This window comes from Catharus ustulatus, chromosome 4 (assembly GCF_009819885.2).
Source record: "Catharus ustulatus isolate bCatUst1 chromosome 4, bCatUst1.pri.v2, whole genome shotgun sequence".
Taxonomy (NCBI): domain Eukaryota; kingdom Metazoa; phylum Chordata; class Aves; order Passeriformes; family Turdidae; genus Catharus; species Catharus ustulatus.
The window spans coordinates 27,741,879-27,761,212 of NC_046224.1; the positions used below are offsets into that span (position 1 = coordinate 27,741,879).

Consider the following 19,334-nt stretch of genomic DNA (forward strand, 5'->3'; position numbering starts at 1 on the left):
AAATTTTAAAAGTAGAGCTCAGGCACACAGTGAGGAAAGTGTTTAAACAAGGATTTCTTCACGAAATCAGGTTCTAGGTCTATTATTATCAATGCTACTTCACATTTGCAAAACAACTGTTTCTATTTGCTTTGCTTTGAAACACATATTTTTGCATAAAGGTAGCAGAACTTTTAATACACACAGAGACACAAGTAACTAATAGCTGCATTTATAAACATAAAATGACAATTCTCTCATCCCACTGCTGCCCCAGACCTCAAAAGTATGATGTTAGTGTACCTTGCTGCTTTTTGTGTTTCTTCTGAGAGTCCTTCTTCTTTCACCAGCTCTTCAAAGTTAACAATATCTTCCAAATCAGGAACGAACCTGAAAACTTACTGTTTGTTAGGATTATGCTCAACTGTCTGTGTTCATTGAAGTATTTATCCTAATTTATAATTTACTTTATTTAATCTTCTGGGTTTGAACTACTTAGTTCAAATTATGTCATATCTGTCATACATTCTCATCCAGGCACTGTTAACTTCATTTCTAAACACATACACATCATTATTTGTACTTCTGTTTTTACTGGATTATCATCTCCCCTCTCCAACACTTGATACTCTTGGTAACTCTAAGTTTAATATTATTTATAAGAAAACCAACTATTTCTTATTATGTATAAGTTTCTATATTTTAATGTCCTTTGATAAACATAGACAAAATCTATACAGAAGAAAGTACAAAAAGAATGTGTTTTTCAAGTTCCTCAAGGTTTGTATTATTTTTCCTTAATGCACCCTTGAAATTATTTAACATCACAAATTGCTGGCTTATGGACTAATGTCTTACTAATGTGTACATTATATTAACTCTTTTGCCATGTTTTTCCATAGAATTTGTTTTATTTTTAGTGATTTATGTCCATGATTGTACAGTGCTGAATCCCAGCACTGTCTACAATAATTCCATTTCAATGAAAGCATATAAATGGAGTTTTTCAAAATTTATGGGGAACAGGCAAGGGCATAGGGAATATCAGCAAGAATAGAGAGCAAGGGGAAGAGAAGGAGCAAAGAGAAAAATGAAATATTTGTGGAAATACCTAATGGCACTACTGCAGCAGTGAAGTCCACCAGATCTTATCATTCGTACATAGCCCATAGCGTTGCCTTTAAAAACAAGAAGAAACAAGGAAACAATTTATAGTTACTTAAATATACACACACTTTTTACAGCTCCTATAGGCTCCACAAGGTAAGTTAAAGTTACCATGTAGTTCCGGCACAGAACTTTGCTCTGAAAGCCAAATTATAAAAGTTAGACTGAACTCTACCATCAAAAGTCTGCACAGAGAAATAAAACAAGAACACATCATCAAGCAAGGTTTCATTCGCTTTCGTACAAACTCTTTCCACTAGACACATTAAACAATTTAAGTTCAGATCAGTTCTGCACATTTACAGCATCAGTGGCTGAAAACATCATTGTCACATTGTGACACTCAAGGATACTTCAGCTAGATATATGGCAAATTTTTTATATACATTAACTTAGCACTAATAGGTTTTTACTAGGAAATACACTCAACATGGCTAAAAGTCAGTTCCATAACACAGAAAAGAACTGAAAAGGCAACAGGAATCTGTGCAAGCTATAACTGTATTTTAGATTAATACATGGAAAGGCCATGTCTGTGCTATTAGATGAGAGCATGTACTTAGCATGGGCTACGAGTGAACTACTTTGCATCTGACTGGAATTAAATCTAGCTTTAGCTAAAAGGTCAGTTACTAGGCAATGAAGATCTCTACCATTTAATAACATTTATAACATGTTAGATAGCATTTCATACCAATTTGACTTATGAGTTGTCTGAACTGGTCAAGATAGCTCTGGCCATCCGGGGTTATTCCAAGTTTTCTGATGCCACGGTTGAATTTATCTGCTCTTTCAAAGGGATACTAGAAAAAAAAATTTAAAACTATTTGCAATAACTATCTCCCCTTAGAAAAAAAAACTTTTCATTACATCAATAAAATTTTATTTGTAATGTAATTTTACACCACATTTACAGTTTTATTTTTTTATAAATTTTATACCTGCTTGTCTGTATTAGTTCTCAAGAGTCATTTTACTAAGTCACTTATGCAAGTTGAGAAGTGAACTAGTTTTACTATGAAAAATAAAGTATTCCTAAAACACACAAGCACTTGACATGCAAAGAAGCTAGCAGCCTATTTTACATTTTTGAGACAATTTTCTAGCATGGAAAACCAGACTCTCATTACCAAATCCTGACACACTGGAATGAGTGCTACATGACCACATCATTTTGGATTCCACTCAAGTAAGTTTGTTATTCAAAACTGAAAACTGTTATACATGAGATGAACAAGAAGTTTAGAACCTCCAATAGACAACAATTCCATCAAATCATTCTTAAGTCACTGACAGAATGATTTTAGCCAACTCCATATTTACAGAACAGACAGAATGAAACAAAGTTCTCCTGAATACAAGCATTGGTAACACTGCATTTTGCAGGACAAAAGCTGTCCCTGTGTCTGGGAAGACACATTTAAATAATAGGAGTGTTATGGTTTGGTGCACTTTCAGTCACATGAAAGTAACACTTCTTTTAGCAAATTACTCTTGAGCCTTCAGAAACTACTATACCTTGTGATCATTTTGATCCTTGACTTCCCTGAAGAATCTGATGTCTTTGATAAGTCTGGATTTGATATGTTCATCATACATGAACTGGCTAAAAATGTAAAACTTTTTCCTCAGGAATTGGTAAGTGAAATTTACCTAGAAGGCAAAAAGTTAAAAAAACAGTCAAATCAAGAAAGTTAGCAAAGTAACAGAGACATCTAACCCTGTTTTTGCCACATGCCCGAGTAACTTCTAACGTAAGTTCTCAACTTGCTTTAATTTCACTGTTTTAAAAGAATAAAGAAAAATGAAAAAACATTCTCCTGAAAGGCCTACTCTCTTCGAGGAATGGCAGAGGGACCAAGGGACAAGGTCAGTATTTCAGTTGATCACCTGCCCTACACAGCCATCAGTTTATCTCTTCCAGGAAAGGCAGAGGGATCAAGGGACAAGGCCAGTATTTCAGTTGCTCACCTGCCCTACACAGCCATTAGTTTATGGAATATCCTGTAAGTGTCCTTTTGAAACAATACAAGCATAAAGTTGAAACTGGCAGACATGATCAACTTCCTCAGTCTGTAGAGTGTGCATAACCTCCTGACACAACTTTTTCACTTCCTCAAAGTTTTCAAAAATACTTTCTCAGAGCAGAAACTTCTTCCCCACATATCTCAATACTTCTCATGTCTTCAAAAATAACACAATCAGAAGTGAATAAATCTACATCACCAAAAAATAATGTGAGTAGCAGTATTTTTTGAGACAGTCTCCACACTCCCATCCTCAGAAGAAAAATGGAAGAAATCATTAAAACTTTTTTTTTGTAATTTCCACTTCTAAAATAATTACTTGGGTGTGAGTTCAATATTTCAGCAAGTTCCTTTTCTTTTTTTTCTTTAATACAGCCAGAAGAATAGAAAAAAGGAAACTGCAACAAGGTGGAAGTTAAGCAGCGACTGGAAAGCACTGACCTGAAAACACCTTCATCACTCTACCAAACTTGAGAATCCCAATGATAAATTCCTGCTGTAGCAGACACAATGCACCTCTTTGCATGTACCTTGCAAAGAGGCAAATACCTCTGGCTGGTTAAAACTGCCACCTACACCTCAGACATCATTAAAAGCCTTGCAATAAGAATCCATTTATCCAACAAGTGATCTGAGGTCTGTAGCTTTATTTTGCAAATTGAAAAGCTGATATTTCTAAAGCATAACAATTACAAGAAGAACTTAAAAAATTAACATTGCATTTTTTCAAGATTTCCTTTAACTGCAGCAAAAGTATGTCTCCTAAGTGTCAATAAGGAGGAAATCAGGGCATACTGTCCAGAACAGTCCAACCAGAACCTCTGTCTCTCCTCTGACATGGTTTGAGATCTCTTGCTTAACATTTATGTAAACGGAAGTGATAATGCTCTCAAAAGATTGTGATATTGATTTGTGCCACATCTAAGAACTGATTTGTTTTATTAATTTACACAGAATATTATTACTGCATTATTAAAACTGCATAACCAAATAAACTATTAGGAGATGCAAGGAGGAGCACTTTGTGTACAATCACAAACAAATAATCCAACAGTAGCAAAAGATATACTCACTGTTGTGTTCATGATTCCTGTTCCATGAGTTCGAATTGAATTAGCAATGTGTCGGATATTGATGGTGTTCAAGTGTTTGTTATTACTTGTTCTTTCAATGAAGATCTGGGAGGCAGGGACAGAAAAATAAAGTTAATTATCCAAAACTAGTTCTGTGATAAATTACTGATCTAAATAGCCTATATCCTATTTCTGAAAGCAGCTGATAACTGGTGATTAGGGAAAGAACCAAGAACATACAGCATGGATACAACAAACTTAATCTGGTAAATTCTTCCAATTTCTACACAGCTGTGATTCAACAATTGTAAGGCACATATTGCACTAAAGACTCCCATATTTGAGATTATATCCTACATTAAGTAGTCTAAACTCTTTTGGCACTTGCTTGCACTTTTGACTCCACATATAATTCAATAGTGGAACTCACTGCTGTAGTATAAGCTATGAAAAAAAGTATTCTTTTCTTCCAGAAAGCCGCTCATTTCTATGGTGAGCACCTCATTCTCACATTGTGACAAACCCCAAAGGTTTGTTCCATGATCATGTTCTCCATGTCATTCACTGCTTCATCTCTCCAATAACTTATTTTCAGATACATATTTTTCAAGGTCAAAAATCACATACTTAGTATGTTCTTATAGAGCAGTCTTGCTGCCTTCTAGCTTCACTGGAAAATTGATATGCAGTGATCCTACTGGCAGAACATATCCAAAATATGCTACACAACATTCTCCAAGACCAAGCCAGAGCATCCTCCAAGATGTTTTTCTAGAGCACCAAGACTATTTGATAGCCTCTCACTATGCATGTTCAGCCTGGGCTTTTCTTCCACGTACTCCACCCTGCACTTTGCAATCCCCTCAAACTGGAGCCGAATGCCAGGAAGAGGGTGGGATATACCTTACCTGATTATTCAGATTGTAGAGGTAGCGGGATACAAAAACATGAATATTTCTCATGATTTCCAAAACATCCAGACCCTGCAACAGTATCATTTATTAAGAATTACTATGACAAAACTTCTCAAGAACTACTGACACGCCTAACTGCTAAGGTGCAGAAATACTGTTTCTGCAGTTACTTGAAGGTATTTTAGAAAGCAGAGTTTTTCTTTGCAAAATGAAGAACCTCTTAAGAATTTTTGTTTGGTATCTGTATAATGCTTAGAGAAAAAAGCAGCTCAGGCGATGTTTTAGCATTTGCATTCTTGCCTGTTTTTTCCCAGTTTCCCCTTAAAGTAAGGAATCCTCCAGCCTATTCCACAAGGCACAATTAAACAATAAAAAAATTTAAAATTGAGATTTATCTGTTTTCAGATTCTAAAATACAGAATCTTGCCTTAGAGATTCTTACAGACACATAGATGTGTACAGAAAAATAAGCAACTAGCTAATTTTCAATATTGTTAACCCAACCTGTATAAAAGATTGAGGTTTGCTATTTACAAAATAAATTTTACAACTGTTTAGACTTTTCCCCCTAAGGAGTCCCTTAATTATCATCGTGCCTAGAGGTGATGCTATTTAATTTATATAACTTATTCCCAGTTATGCCAGGGATTTTATCAGGCTTTTGAGGCTGGGGGGGTTATGAAGTATGGGGTGTCTTTGTTATGAAGTAAAGCTCATACTAGAATTAATGTCATGAAACCAATGTTGTGAAATTGTTTAATTCTTTGTAACAACATGCTGATCAAATATGGCCAACAGGAAACCAAAGCTGGAAACAGAAACTAATCTACTTTTATGCCAAAAAACCAGCAGAAGTTATTAGTTCTATGCCCTCTTTCACCTTAGGAAGACACAGCCATCATGAACATTAGAAAAAAAGTGGGTGTATTTCTAAGAGCTTTCACCAGTGTGTTAACCCAAATGAGGGAATTAAGCAAACTGCCAAAAATATTCAAGACACTGAAACTCTTGAAGGGAAGCCTTCAGAACTATGCAATCTGTAGACCCTGTAACAGTGAGTATCTTCACCATCAACTTGATGACATTACAACTTCATTCTGAATGTCATCATGTTTAGTAGCTTTTAGGAGGCTCTAAGTCACTCTCCTCGAATCTAATTCACAGGTGTCCCAAAGTCCACCATGTCCAGCCTGTGAAACAGTTTCTCTTGATGATCACTAAGCAGAATCTGCTGAAAAAGCTAGCAATAAACCAGGGAAAAACACCTACTACTCAAAGGTCATTCCAGACTAGTAACAGTTGTTACTAGCTTGCCAAATTGCTGAATTTTCAAGAAAATATTCTGTGACTTTACATACTCAATTCATTATTTTAAAAAAATTAACAATACAAGTCCAACATTATATTAACTGATATCAGTGTGATCTCCAAAGGGAGATAAAGACCCTGCCTCAACAGAAATTCAACTAGAAATTAAGGGTCTTTTTTTCCAAGCAGTTTTCTGCTCTTGGATACTTTAGTTTCAGTGACTCAGCCTTATGACAGTGGAATGGTTTAAATTCTACTCCTGTCCTGTGGGCACTGTACCTGCTCCAAAGTCTGGCTGGGAAGGTGAGCCTCAGTCATACTTAAACCATAGCGCTGGGTTGCCAGGTTTCTCATCTCACTGTAGGTGGCCCAGTCATGAAGAGCCACGGTCGTTAAGTTGTAGAAGGTCTTGTCCAAATAATGAGTTACATAAGCTGTGAACAAAAAGGATGATGAAAAAATAACGCTACCTATTTAGCTAGGAAAGTGTGGAAAGAAGTGAAACGATACACAAAGCCAAAGTATATGAGACGAAAATAACAGAATCCAGCAAGTTTAAAATTGCTCACCTTTTATGTCAATGAACCGATTGAAAAAACGTATTGGGTTCAGAAAGAAGAAGTGAGCCAGGTCCTTCATGCCAACTCTGAAGGGGTTTCTGTCATCCAGCTTCAGGTGTGTGTGAACTGATAAGCGCAGATCCTTTTCGATCTCTTTGCACAATTTGTCCAGCAAGTGCTACTCAAGAAAGTTTTAAAAAAAGAGAAAACCCACCAAAACCCCAAACAAACACACAAAAAAACAAACCACAAAAAAAAGTCATGTTCGGTGTCTATTTACAATGCTCTGTTAGCAGAATCAACATTTCTCTCCACAGTTACATGTAAGACTAGTAGTGAAGAAAGCTTTGCTTTGGTAGGGCCACAAATCAATGTGAATAAATACTTGAGAATCAGAAAGACACTGATTTCCTGTGTTCTTGTTCTAGTACACAATAGCAAGAAAAAGCTACTCAGCTCAGAAAATCCGAAGGTTTACTTACCTAATGCCATTTTTTACATGGCTAAAACTTCCACATAGGAGTTTAACACAACTTACACTCAAGTATTCTTACTTTTCATTTTAAGGAGAACTAAGCTCAGGGCTATCTATCTAAATAGTAAGAACAAATTCAGTGAAGAAGAGTCTTGCAATAAAAAATTTGGTCTGATTTCTGAATAATATATAATGCTTTGTCTTGAACTAGTCAAATAAAAAAGCATAGTTCAAAGGTTAAAAACTAAGACTCAGGAAATCCAAATTTGCATTTTCTTTGCCAAACCCCCTTCATAATTTTAGATAACAATTTAGTCAAGAGGCCATCTGTATTTGCAGACCTTTCGCTACTAAAAGCCATGCATGCACACTAAGAACAGTAGCATTTATTTTAGGCATTCGTCCAAACAGGAGCTAACCTGACAAAAAGAACTCCTCTGCACAGTCAAATTTGAAACTGAGGTTTTGTTAACTTACATAACTTGGAGTGCAGGATTTTCATGTTCCCATCCAGCACAGATTCCATTAAAAACAAGTCTTAAATAACCAAAATCTGAACATTTTCTTATTTATTTAAGTACAGTAATTTCACGATTATAAGCCGCACTGAGCATAAGCCGCACTTCCGGGTGTCAGCAACTTTTCATTCTTTGTCCATATATAAGCCGCACCTGATTATAAACCGCACGTTACAATACAGAGTGTGATAAAAGGTATCTATTCTATCACCATCTGTTGAGGGTGGAGGCAGTGATCCTTATCTCCACAGCAGATATTCTGCTAATGGGTCATCCACTGAAACCAGGCAGGGCATTGTTCTTTATCTTTTCACACCCCATCCTTCCTCCAGTGAGTCATTTTCTGCTAATGGCCCATTGAGTCCCACTGTGTGACTGATAAAATTACTGCATCCCACTGGAAGTTGTTCCAGCCAGGGGGAAGAGCCCAACATTTCTTACCAAGACAAAAACAGAGGTTTTGGGACACTAAGGGAACCCCTTTCTCCACTGGACTCCAGAGGAAAACCAGATTTCTCCACATCACCACTGGACCTCCGGAGGGAAACTGCACCTTCTGCAGGAGCACTGCTCCAACTGAATCACATCTGTCAATGCAGGAGGATGCAGCCACCAATTAATGGAACCGCTACCAACACCCTGCCTGACAGGGTGTCAGGTTGTACTCTGACTTTGTCAGGGTTTGGAGTTTGTTTCTTTGTAGTACTGTATTTCTATTTTAATTTCCCTAGAAAAGAACTGTTATTCCTAATTCCCATATCTTTGCCTGAAAGCCCCTTGATTTCAAAATTATAATCATTTTGGGGGGGGGGGTTTACATTCTCCATTTCAAAGAGAAGTTCCTGCCTTTCTCAGCAGACACCTGTCCTCCAAACTAAAACAGCAACTTTTCATTCTTTGTCCATATATAAGCCGCACCTGATTATAAGCCGCACTTTGGGTTCGGACCAAAATTTTAGTCAAAATGGTGCGGCTCATAATCGTGAAATTACTGTACTTCACACTGAAGTTTTCTGTGCTATTTTTACAGTTCATATCAGCTTTGCTACAATAGATGCTAATCTGAGGTAAAGATATTTCAAGCACAGTGGTGTGTTTAATTCCCAACACAACAAATTACCTCATTGAGCACTTCCATGATTTCTTTGTCATAGCATTCCAGAAGCACCTCATAAGATTCCAAGTGTCTTGCATGCATCATAGCAGGTACACAGTCCCGTAGTGCACTAAACATATACTTATTAAAAAGATATATATTATTAACAGACAGATATGTCACCAGCACCTCAAATAGTGTTCAAAGCTAACAAAAATAAGAATCACTAGTCTTCCCATTTTTATTAAAAATGGACTTCATAAACCCTACTGAAGTGCCCTGTGCTCAATCTGAGGTATTATTTGCTACTGACAGGAAGATCCTAATTATTAGCTATTCAATCAGAAATTACTTGCACTTTATTCATTTCAGTACTGTACAAACCTGGAATAGATGTTTGATTTTTATCAGGATTATCATGCCAAAGCATGATTCACATCTGCAGCAAATACACAGTACTTCAACAAGGGGAGACTAAATTAGGGGTGGAAAAAGTTACAGGACAACTATCCAACACAGAATCACTGAACACTGTGATATCTGCTTTAGAAATATGTAACCACAAAGATGAACAAAGGCTTTTAATGTTCAAGTCTAGCAGGTGTTCATTTGAAATTAGAATGAAGAGAGGAACAAAGAGACAGACAGACACAGAGTTAACAATAGCAACCTGAGATTTTTTAATGAAATCTAATAGATAGATTTAGAACAAAGATTGCTTTTATATCCTCCAGAATGAGAAGAAATGTCTGACTCAGTAGTAGTCAGGGATTTGCTTTTTGAGCTTTTCCTTTAGGAGCTCCAGCCTAGTGTTTATCATCTCTTCATCTGAATCTGTCACAACAGTTAGTAAATTGTAACGTTACTTACATGTAGTCTAGCAGAATCCACTGCATTTTCATAGACATCATCTAAATAGATTGGAAAGACGGCTCGATGCCAGTATAAGAAACAACAGTCGCATTGTGCTCGAACTCTGGAATAAAAGATTAATTGTTAGACACGGATTTTGGAAGAAACCATTTTTATAACACAGTGAGTGTTTAAGCTAAAGTGCATTTCAAGCCCAGATTTTACATCATTACTTTAATGTTCCAGATGCACTGACCTTCACAAGAAAGTTCTTTATTAAAGAACTTTTTCTTTTTTTTCCCACTAGTTTATTTATAAATAAAAGGTACTTGCTTTAGAGAAAAAGGTTTACTCAGTCTCCCAAAGACTTAAATCTTACATTACAGCAAAGTCTTAAATAACTGTTTTCTTACTACATGCAAATTAGTGGCCTAGAGATCAAACATATATTCTAAATTTCTGCTGTAAGCCAAAGGAGAAACAGGCCTCTCCTGATAAAATCCTAGATAAATGCAGACATTGTATCTTATGAGTCAACCACTAAAGGTGTTTGTCTCTCTCCTAAAAACTGCATGGAACCCAGATATTCACCTGGCTTACAAATGGCCAGCATGATGTAACCTGAGTGTGCACTGAAATTACAGCAGCAGTAAACATCTCCCAAAAGAGTGGTACTAACTCAGAAATGTTGGGGTTGGGTTAAGGGGAACACCTCAGCTTATCATAAAACCAAGTAATTCAAGAAAGTGACAGAATTTCTAAACAAGCAACAGTCAGGTGAAATATGACTTGCCCAAAGACAAGTGAGCTTCTGGCTTAACTCTGGAATTCTTTCTGTTCATTCCTGGTCTATAAAACATGCAAAAATCACATGCAGAGAACCAGATTTTGCCATTCACACAGTGAAGGATCCACCTCGCCTGAGGCACTGTACTGCCTTCTATAGACTGCTGTCACTGCTCACCTCTCTGTAAGTTCACTGATCAAGTCCAGTTTTTTCAGAACTAACTGAAGGGGAATAAGCTCTTCATCTTTAAATGTTTTCTGGAGAAATTAAGAAAAAAAAAATAAACACGAGATCACAAGCAGATATTTTTTCATAAGACACTCCACCAAACAAACAAAGGGTTGGAACAATCATGGCACTTACCATCTGTGTTCCCACACTCAGTGCAAGGGAAACAATCAGTCTCCTCTGTCTTGTACTTGGCCCATTGAGGGTGTTCTCAGCCAACACCAAAGCAGAGAGGACATCCAGGCGCTGTTCACTGTACTTTTTATCAGAAATTACCCTTTTCTTGATGACAAAAAGACACAGAAATTCAGAGAAAAAGTTACCTAAGCCCAAAGGCAATAGCTTACTACTTCTTCCCAAAGCTGGTGGACTTGTCATAAATTGAGTATTTCTGCAAACAAGTTGTTTTGCAAACAGAGTTAACTGAATCCAGATTCACTTACTCTGCTAGTTCAGTGATATCACCTGTCTATAGTCCTGGAATATGTCCAACCAACATGAACATAGGTTGTCATAATAGTGGATCCTTCTATTTACCCACATTTGCCATTTGACATATTTTCTGATAAGTAGTCAAAATATCAAGAACCGTTTGCACAAGTCTTCTTTTCAATATCCTTCAATACAAAAGTTTTAGCTTACTTATATTCATTTTTATTCATTACATATATAACTTGAAAAGTTTATTAGAGACATAGAGACAGAGACATAGAGACGTGAAGTGTTTGAAGATACACAATTTTTCTTAGTGATTTCGAAGTTTGGTACCCCTTCAGTTCATGCTACTCCTGCTACATATATATATATATATGTATATTTTTTTTAATAAGTACAACTATTTTTTTTGCTTGCCCTAGAAAATATAGAGATACCAGATACATAAATGGAGATTACAGCCAAGTAAAAAGGAAATTTAACAGCTGCACCAGTAATAGTAGCATAAATCCTTTGTAACTCTGCTACTGAATGTGACTAAAGAACAAAACCAATCAGTAATACATCAGAACAGGCATACTAAGGTCTTGTTTTCCCCTTTGTCCTGAATTCTGAGATCCAAGGCTTGACAAGCCAAAGAAGCCATTTTATTCCCCAGTGAAACAGAGAATTTATGCCCACAGTAGGCTCCTCTAAGCTATAATCTACTGCTATTCTGCCAAGAAGACAAAGATTTAAATAACAGCCTGTTTGCTTAGACCTGCAACAGATTGCTTTATGAGTGTGCATCAGAAAAGAGGTAAGCAAAGGTCAGTTTTTGAAAATTCACTAGAAATAAAATCTAAAGAGAACAGAAAAAGAAGATGACAAGAGATGCAGCAGTTTAGAGGAAGAGAGGAACCACTTTTGGTCAAAACCCAGGTAACCATCTATGCTGTACAGTTTTCTAGGAAAAAGCTTGGAATTACTGAAAAGCTTATATATCTCTGGATTATGATACAGCATTACACTACCAATTTTGGAAAAAATATGAAAAATACTTTAATTTAAACTTAATACTTTTTTAAATACCTCAAAATAGGGAGATTAATTACTAGAAACTGGATTACATACCTTGGCCACAGAGATAGAGTGAAGAGCCTGATACTGCAGATGCTGAGTGATGTGTGTCACAGAGTCGGCCACAACCATGCTTCTTCGGTAAAACATATGTTCTATTGCCTGCAGTCAATCCCAAAACACATTAAAAACTGCTGCCTTTAGAATCTGGCTTTATGCTGTGTGACTCACCCATGCTGCAAATACAGTCTCTTTCCATTTTGTAAAATGTTGTTAGTAGCAGTTACAATTAACTCTTAGAAACCAAGAAAATCAATCTATTCAGGAGCACTGAAAAGTTTCAGGACTGATCTAAGCTTTGTTTTTTGGTTTGAGTTTTTCCAGTTTTGTTCATCTTGGCTTTTTGAAGTTATCCTAAAAAAGCCTATCGTCCTTTTGGAAAAAATACCCAGAGAAATGTGAAGTGCCGCATCTGGGGAGGAACAATCTCCCATACACATGTATATACCAGGAATCACCCAACCAGAAAGCAGCTTAGAAGGAAAGGACCTGGGGAGTCCTGACTGAGTGCAAGGCAGCAATGTGCCTTTGTCCCAAAGAAGCCCAATGGCAGCTTTGGCTCCTCTGGACAACACTTTGTTGGTAGCTCAAAGGAGATGACCCTTCCCCCTATTCAGCACTGGAAAGGGCACATCTGGAGTCCTGGGTCCAGTTCTGGGCTCCTCAGCACAAGAGAGACATGGAGAGAGTCCAGCCAAGGGCCATGAAGATAATTCACAGACTGGAGCATCTCTCATGTGAGCAAAGGCTGGGAGAGCTGAAGCTGTTCAGCCAGAGAAGAAAAGGCTTGGAGGGGAATCTTATCACTGTGCATAAATACTTGGAGGGGGAGTGTAAAGAAGATGGAGCCAGGCTCTTGTCAGAGGAGCCCAGGGACAGAAGATGGGGCAATGAGCACAAACAGAAACACAGGGGTTTCCCTCTGAACATCAGGAAACACCTTCTTACTACGAGCCTGGTTACCCAGGAAGGTTGTGGAGTCTCCACCCTTGGATATATGCAAAAGTCATCTGGACACAGCTCTGGACAACTGGCTCTAGGTGTCTCTGCTTGAGCAGGGATAGGCTGGACCAATGATCTCCAGAGATCCCCTCCAACCTCAACCATTCCATGACATCAACTAAGGAAGCCAGCTAGAAGTTACGAAAAAAACCCTAAAACAAACCCAATCCTAGCCTTCCAAGTCTTCTCTAACCAAACCACTCTCAAACAAGAAGCCATGCATGCAAAAGCACTTCATATCATGGTTGTTTTTTTTAAACTATGGGATGTCTGGTCAATGTTCTCTATAATTCTTGCATGAAATAAATAATTTTCATCCAGTGACCTACCTTCAGAAGTTCCACGAGTCTGCACAAGGCTTTTACTGAGGTTTTAGTCATAGGTTTTTGCATTGTCATGTAAAGATTCATTGTAGTTTTAATGGTGGTGCTAAGACTGTAGGCATAAAGAAAACCCTAAAAATAAGATGAATACAAGGGGAAGAAAAATGAATAATCAATATTTCCACATGTCAATAAAATTAGTGCTCTCTTTTGTTCCATACATGACAAGACAGCTAACCTTTGCCCCTGCCCAACAGACAGCCTACCACTCCACTACACGAAGTAAGCCAGGAATCCCAAAGCTGAATGAGACCCTTTTATTAGCAGACACTATGAAACTGCCTATGACTGATTTGATCATCTGATTAACCTCTTCTAAAGCCATTGCAATTAAACACAGGTTCGTGAGTTAAATAATCACAGAGCCTCAAAGGTCTAATAATTTCAGTCTATTGTAAACCAACCCATCAAACAATTCCCATCTCCCCAGGAAGCATCCCATCACAAAAACAATCTAAATCTTCCAGATTCTGTACATATACAAATACACTGTCAGTATTCACACAGTTTTACACTTTCTAAATACAGATGTCCACCCCACAATAAAGATACCAATCATTTCTAAATCAATATATGCTAAATCAATACAATATTGATTATATACAGCATGACAAACAATTATAAAACTTACTTAAAGAAAAAGTAGTAACAATTTTAAAAAAAGAAAAATAGACTAGGAAAAGACAGCAAGTGGTGTAGGAAACTCAATTCAGTATGGAGTAAATTTTTAAGTCCACTGCAACTAATTCAAATGTAAAAACCACAGATCCTAGAACATGCCTATTTTTGGCTAAAGAACATTCAGAATCATGCTTCTTTCACACACCTATTCTCATCAAATTTCTGTCAGGTAGCTAATACTTACAAAAACCAGCAAAAATAAATTCAGAAATAAGATGCATCTTACATTAAGACTACATGCTGTTAGTAGCCCAAAAGAAAACCAGCTGTCTCAGAACATAGTAAGATTTTTGCAAAGTATCATCACTAGGCAAAGTACAATGAAACAACACAAAACCTATATTTGGGAGTATGCACTGTCCTAAATAAAACTAAATAGATACTGGTTCAGTTACTCTGTAAGTACCTCATGACTCAAAAGGAAAGAAACCCAAAGCCTTTACCACAGAGAAAATAAAACTTCCTTGATTTCCTGTGTCAAGAGAAAAATCCAGAATTCTAGTCACCGAACCTTTAGATTCCCTTTCCCCACATTCTTTATCAAAAGACCATTTACAGATTTTCTTGGATGAGTACTGGGCATTAAAAGCTTTAGAAGAATTTCAAAACTGTGAAATAACACACTAATGATCACAGAACTCCTGTAACTTCTTTTAATGTTCAACAACTTGCACCAAAACATCAGTTTGCTGCATCACCACACTAAAAGACTACACACCTGGATGAAGACATTGCAGCGGTTAGAAAGGTCTTCAGAAAACTTTGCTGTGCGTTGCTCCTTGGACAAGATAGATTCCATTTTTGTCATCCACGAGCTCACAAAAACATAATATGACTGCATATCTCTGGGGAAAGATAAAGAGAATATTGCTCACTTCACGTAAGAAGATTATGAAGATTTTCTTATTTCTTTCCAAAACTTTAAATCTTGCAAGGGAAATATTTTAAACTTTCAGTCCCCAAAATAATAACTCACCTTCCCAAAAGTAGCAGAACCCTATACTCATTTACATTTTAATTCTCTACAGGTTAGACTAGTTAGGACTAGCTAGTCTGCTAATTATATCAGTACAATGAGTCAAAAATCATCTACTTTTCAACAGAACACATGACCCTCTTATATACTACATACATATTGAATATGCTACACTTCCTTAATTTAAAAGGCTATATAAAGCTCTTAGAAAATGCTTTTAAACACCAGACAGAAAAGTCCAACACTGGTGCTACTTTTTTCATCCTGGTTAGAATTTCTGTTGCTTACACACACACACACACAAACAAATATAACTTGTCATTACATCAATGCCAGACTGGACTGCTCTTAAGTAACACAATGCTACAGAAGTTTATCTGTTTGAATTACACTAGTTGTAATTAAATGGTTAAGCAGAATTACATAGAGAACTGTGACACTGTAACACAACTTCTTCCAACAATTGTAGCAGGAAAGTATTTAGGCCATTGATCCTGTCACCAAAAATTACACTTTTTAAAAGAGTCCTCATATTTAGTCCTCATATGTCCAATTAACCAAGGCAGTGCAAGGATTTGTAAACAAGCAAGAAAAAGTTTGTACAATTCAAATCAGCAGATGCAAAATCTGGATTTTGTTACAATATCTTCAAAACTGTGTGTACAAAGTAGGGCAACAAAGCTGGGAAAAGAGCATAAGGCTTGCAAGGGAGCTGAGGGTGTTCACCCTGGAGAAAAGGAGGCCCAGGGAGACCTCACAGGTCTCTGCAACTCCCTGAAAGGAAATTTTAGTGAGGTAGGGTCTGATCCCTTCTCCCAAATGACAGGCCAAGAGAAAACAGCCTCAAGTAGCATAAGAGGAGGTTTAGCTTGAATATCAGGAATATTTCTTCCCCAAATGGGCTGTCAAGTACTGGAACAGGCTATCCAGGGAAGGGGTTGGATCACCACTGCAGGAGGTATTTAAAAGATGTGGAGATGTGGGCCTTGGGGGGACATGGTTTAGGGGTGAACTTGGCACTGCTGAGTTACAATGACCTTTCAGGCCTTCTCCAAGTTAAATTAATCTATGTTTTTATTAAATGTATGCAAATACTAAGATGTTCTTCTGAACTTTTTCTTAATCTTAAGACTTGTACCACTGCCCAAGACCAGAAGCAAAGCAGCAGTGCAGTTATGTCCTACCTAGGAATTAAAGCCCAGGAAAGAATCAGGGCCAGGAAAAAGTGGATTGAAAAAGAAACAGGGTAGAATTGAAAATAATCTGTCACGGAATCAGGCACAGAGCTGCTTTTTCCTCTTCCCACCTCCCCAGTTCTGCCAGCTTACTTATCGGATTGGAAGACAACGTGCAAAATCTAAGTTTTTACCACCATTCCACAGACCCTAGTTTCCACTTTCTTGTTCTGTTCTGAAACATGTAAAACTTAGCCCTGTTTTCTTCCTATGCAGGACACTTGTTCTTAAGTCTAAGAGCTAAAAATATTCCATCTCATCTTTAGGTGTATTTTAGAAGAGAAAGAAGTGAGCTGCACATACATGTAGAACACAAAACAAGAAGGGCTTTCTCCAAACACAGAGAATTTCAAAGATCATTAAACAAGCAATAAAAACAGTCACAAAGAAAGAAATGCTTGCAAAGAAAGTATCATCACCAAGCAGATGAAAGCTCCACTATAAGCCTACTAGCGACTTACCTCCATAAACACATAGAAAGCAGAGAGCCCTAATAGAAAACAAAGCAGCCCAGGTTACTAGACACTACTTTAAAAAAACAAAAGGGAATTTGAAAATATGGAAACAGAAGTAACTGAAACAAATATTAAAAACTGCCAGGAACATTGTTATTTTGGAGTAATAATATATATTTTCCTGAAAGCGTGACAGGAAAAGCAGCTTAATTTTGACCAACATTTTTGCAGCAACACTAACACACACACACTCTGCTGCAGTGAAGTGGAACAAGTGACTAACACCACTGAGAGACACCACACACCACACATGCTACTACACTGAATGAAAAAGCCCACGTGCTTAAAAACTATTTGCCAAATAGCATCATGAGGCAGTATTTAGGAAGCATACTTGGTAAGTGACTGTGCCCTCTGCTGTAGAAAATTCTCCCTTTGTGTTTTAACTGTATGAATACTTTTCTTGTCCAGTAGTTTGGCAGCAGCTGGAACCTTCTGAATCAAAAAGTTGTCAGCAAACCAGATAATGTTAGCTGTTAATGTAATGGCTGGAACCTGGGAACAAAAAAAAAGGAGGGGGAAATAATACCAAGTAGCAATAAACACAATTAACACAGTTCAGTTTATTTCTGTGTAACTGTTTTCTACAAAGTTTAACATTGATGTTAAAAGTTTCCCTAGATGTTCACTAAGGACATCATGCCAAAATTACAACCACCCTCAGTGATTCTAAACAATATTAGAGAATTCAGTCATTTTTTTCATGCCATCCAATATGAAAATGTCCCAATCAACTTTGCACTTAGAGATCTTCCAAAACAAATGTTTATAGCCATGGTCAAAAACCCATAGCATTTATTCAGCACCAGAGCATTCAAACTCAAACAGTTTTTTATCAATGCCCTGTTAACCTTCAGAAAAAAAATATTTTAAGAGAAATGGTAAATTTATTTTGCCTTGCTGCTATGTGAGTGCACAAATTTTAGACCATCTTTAGAAGAAAATGGTGGGGGGAATTACAAAAAGTAGAAAATTCTTAACTCTGTTTTCAGACTTGTGCTCTTTCTTTTCCCAAGTCTGTGCTAACTCAGGAAATGATCTACTTCATTACTGAAAGACAAAAGAATAAAAGCATTCACCTTTTTACAGACATCCAACAATGACTTATAAAATTTCTTGTCTACAGTCCGAAAAATCTGAAAATGCAGTACAAAGAGGCCACAGATGCCCACGTATTTATCTCTCTGGTCAATTTCTGAAGGTTCACCTGAAAAAAAAAACACCTTTGTGAATTTTACTTCCCCACAAACAATATGAACAATTTTGGAAACAGTGAAGCTGGCAGGAAAAGCATGAGCTTGCATTACCAAGTTTGGCTTCGACGTTTGCGAAAGCTGTACGAAGAGTATGAGCAAATTCTTCAGCAAATGTGCTGTTCTTTGACACTGACACTCCACCATTTAACGAATCAAATTGTTGCTCTATACAGGCCTGAGTAAAAAGGAGGAAAAATATCAATATATCAAGATAATGCTATGTGTTTCGGACCTCGAAAGAGTGCAAGTTTTCAAGAGAATACTGGAAGAGCAAACTGATTTAAGACTAACCTAAAATAAGCCTTAATCTTCTACAACATACAGATTCTTAACTATGTTTACATTTTAAAGTATAAAACCAGAAAATATTAAAACACTTGACATTCAAACCCCCATTGTATTTATTTTTCTATTTCCTTTAAGGAACATTTTTAAAGAAACTATTTGGTGAGTTAGTGCTAAGAGACTAGATGCACATTTGTATTATCACATTATAATATGTTACTAACTGTCCTTTAAGCAAGATTAACACAAAAATCACTTGTAGGGTGTGGCTCATGACCTTGCAGCATAAAATCACACATTACTTCTGGCAGTTTAAAAAAGCTCCCAAAACCCCACATGAGTGAAAAAATAGAGATATATTTAATACATTTAATAGGTTCCAAAGAGATTCAAAAAGTATTTATTAGAACTGCATCTAATATTTTTAATGAATTTTTGTTGGGAAGAGGCATTTGCAGGACAG

At 36.9% G+C, this 19,334-nt stretch overlaps 1 protein-coding gene across 6 annotated transcripts in view; it reads right to left on the minus strand.

Moving 5' to 3' along the window:
- Positions 1-19,334, minus strand: part of WASHC4 (WASH complex subunit 4) — a 54,341-nt gene that overhangs the window by 21,213 nt on the left and 13,794 nt on the right. For all 6 annotated transcript variants that reach the window (XM_033059085.2, XM_033059086.2, XM_033059083.2 and 3 more), the window contains exons 11-28: positions 18,638-18,761; positions 18,410-18,537; positions 17,665-17,825; positions 15,323-15,449; positions 13,870-13,995; positions 12,533-12,640; positions 11,120-11,266; positions 10,934-11,013; positions 9,988-10,093; positions 9,142-9,258; positions 7,038-7,206; positions 6,748-6,902; positions 5,155-5,229; positions 4,247-4,351; positions 2,665-2,799; positions 1,841-1,949; positions 1,091-1,157; positions 283-369 (exon numbers count right to left, since the gene is read on the minus strand). In XM_033059085.2, the coding sequence (XP_032914976.1) occupies positions 283-369; positions 1,091-1,157; positions 1,841-1,949; positions 2,665-2,799; positions 4,247-4,351; positions 5,155-5,229; positions 6,748-6,902; positions 7,038-7,206; positions 9,142-9,258; positions 9,988-10,093; positions 10,934-11,013; positions 11,120-11,266; positions 12,533-12,640; positions 13,870-13,995; positions 15,323-15,449; positions 17,665-17,825; positions 18,410-18,537; positions 18,638-18,761 (2,126 nt within the window). The remainder of the gene's footprint in view (positions 1-282; positions 370-1,090; positions 1,158-1,840; positions 1,950-2,664; positions 2,800-4,246; positions 4,352-5,154; positions 5,230-6,747; positions 6,903-7,037; positions 7,207-9,141; positions 9,259-9,987; positions 10,094-10,933; positions 11,014-11,119; positions 11,267-12,532; positions 12,641-13,869; positions 13,996-15,322; positions 15,450-17,664; positions 17,826-18,409; positions 18,538-18,637; positions 18,762-19,334) is intronic.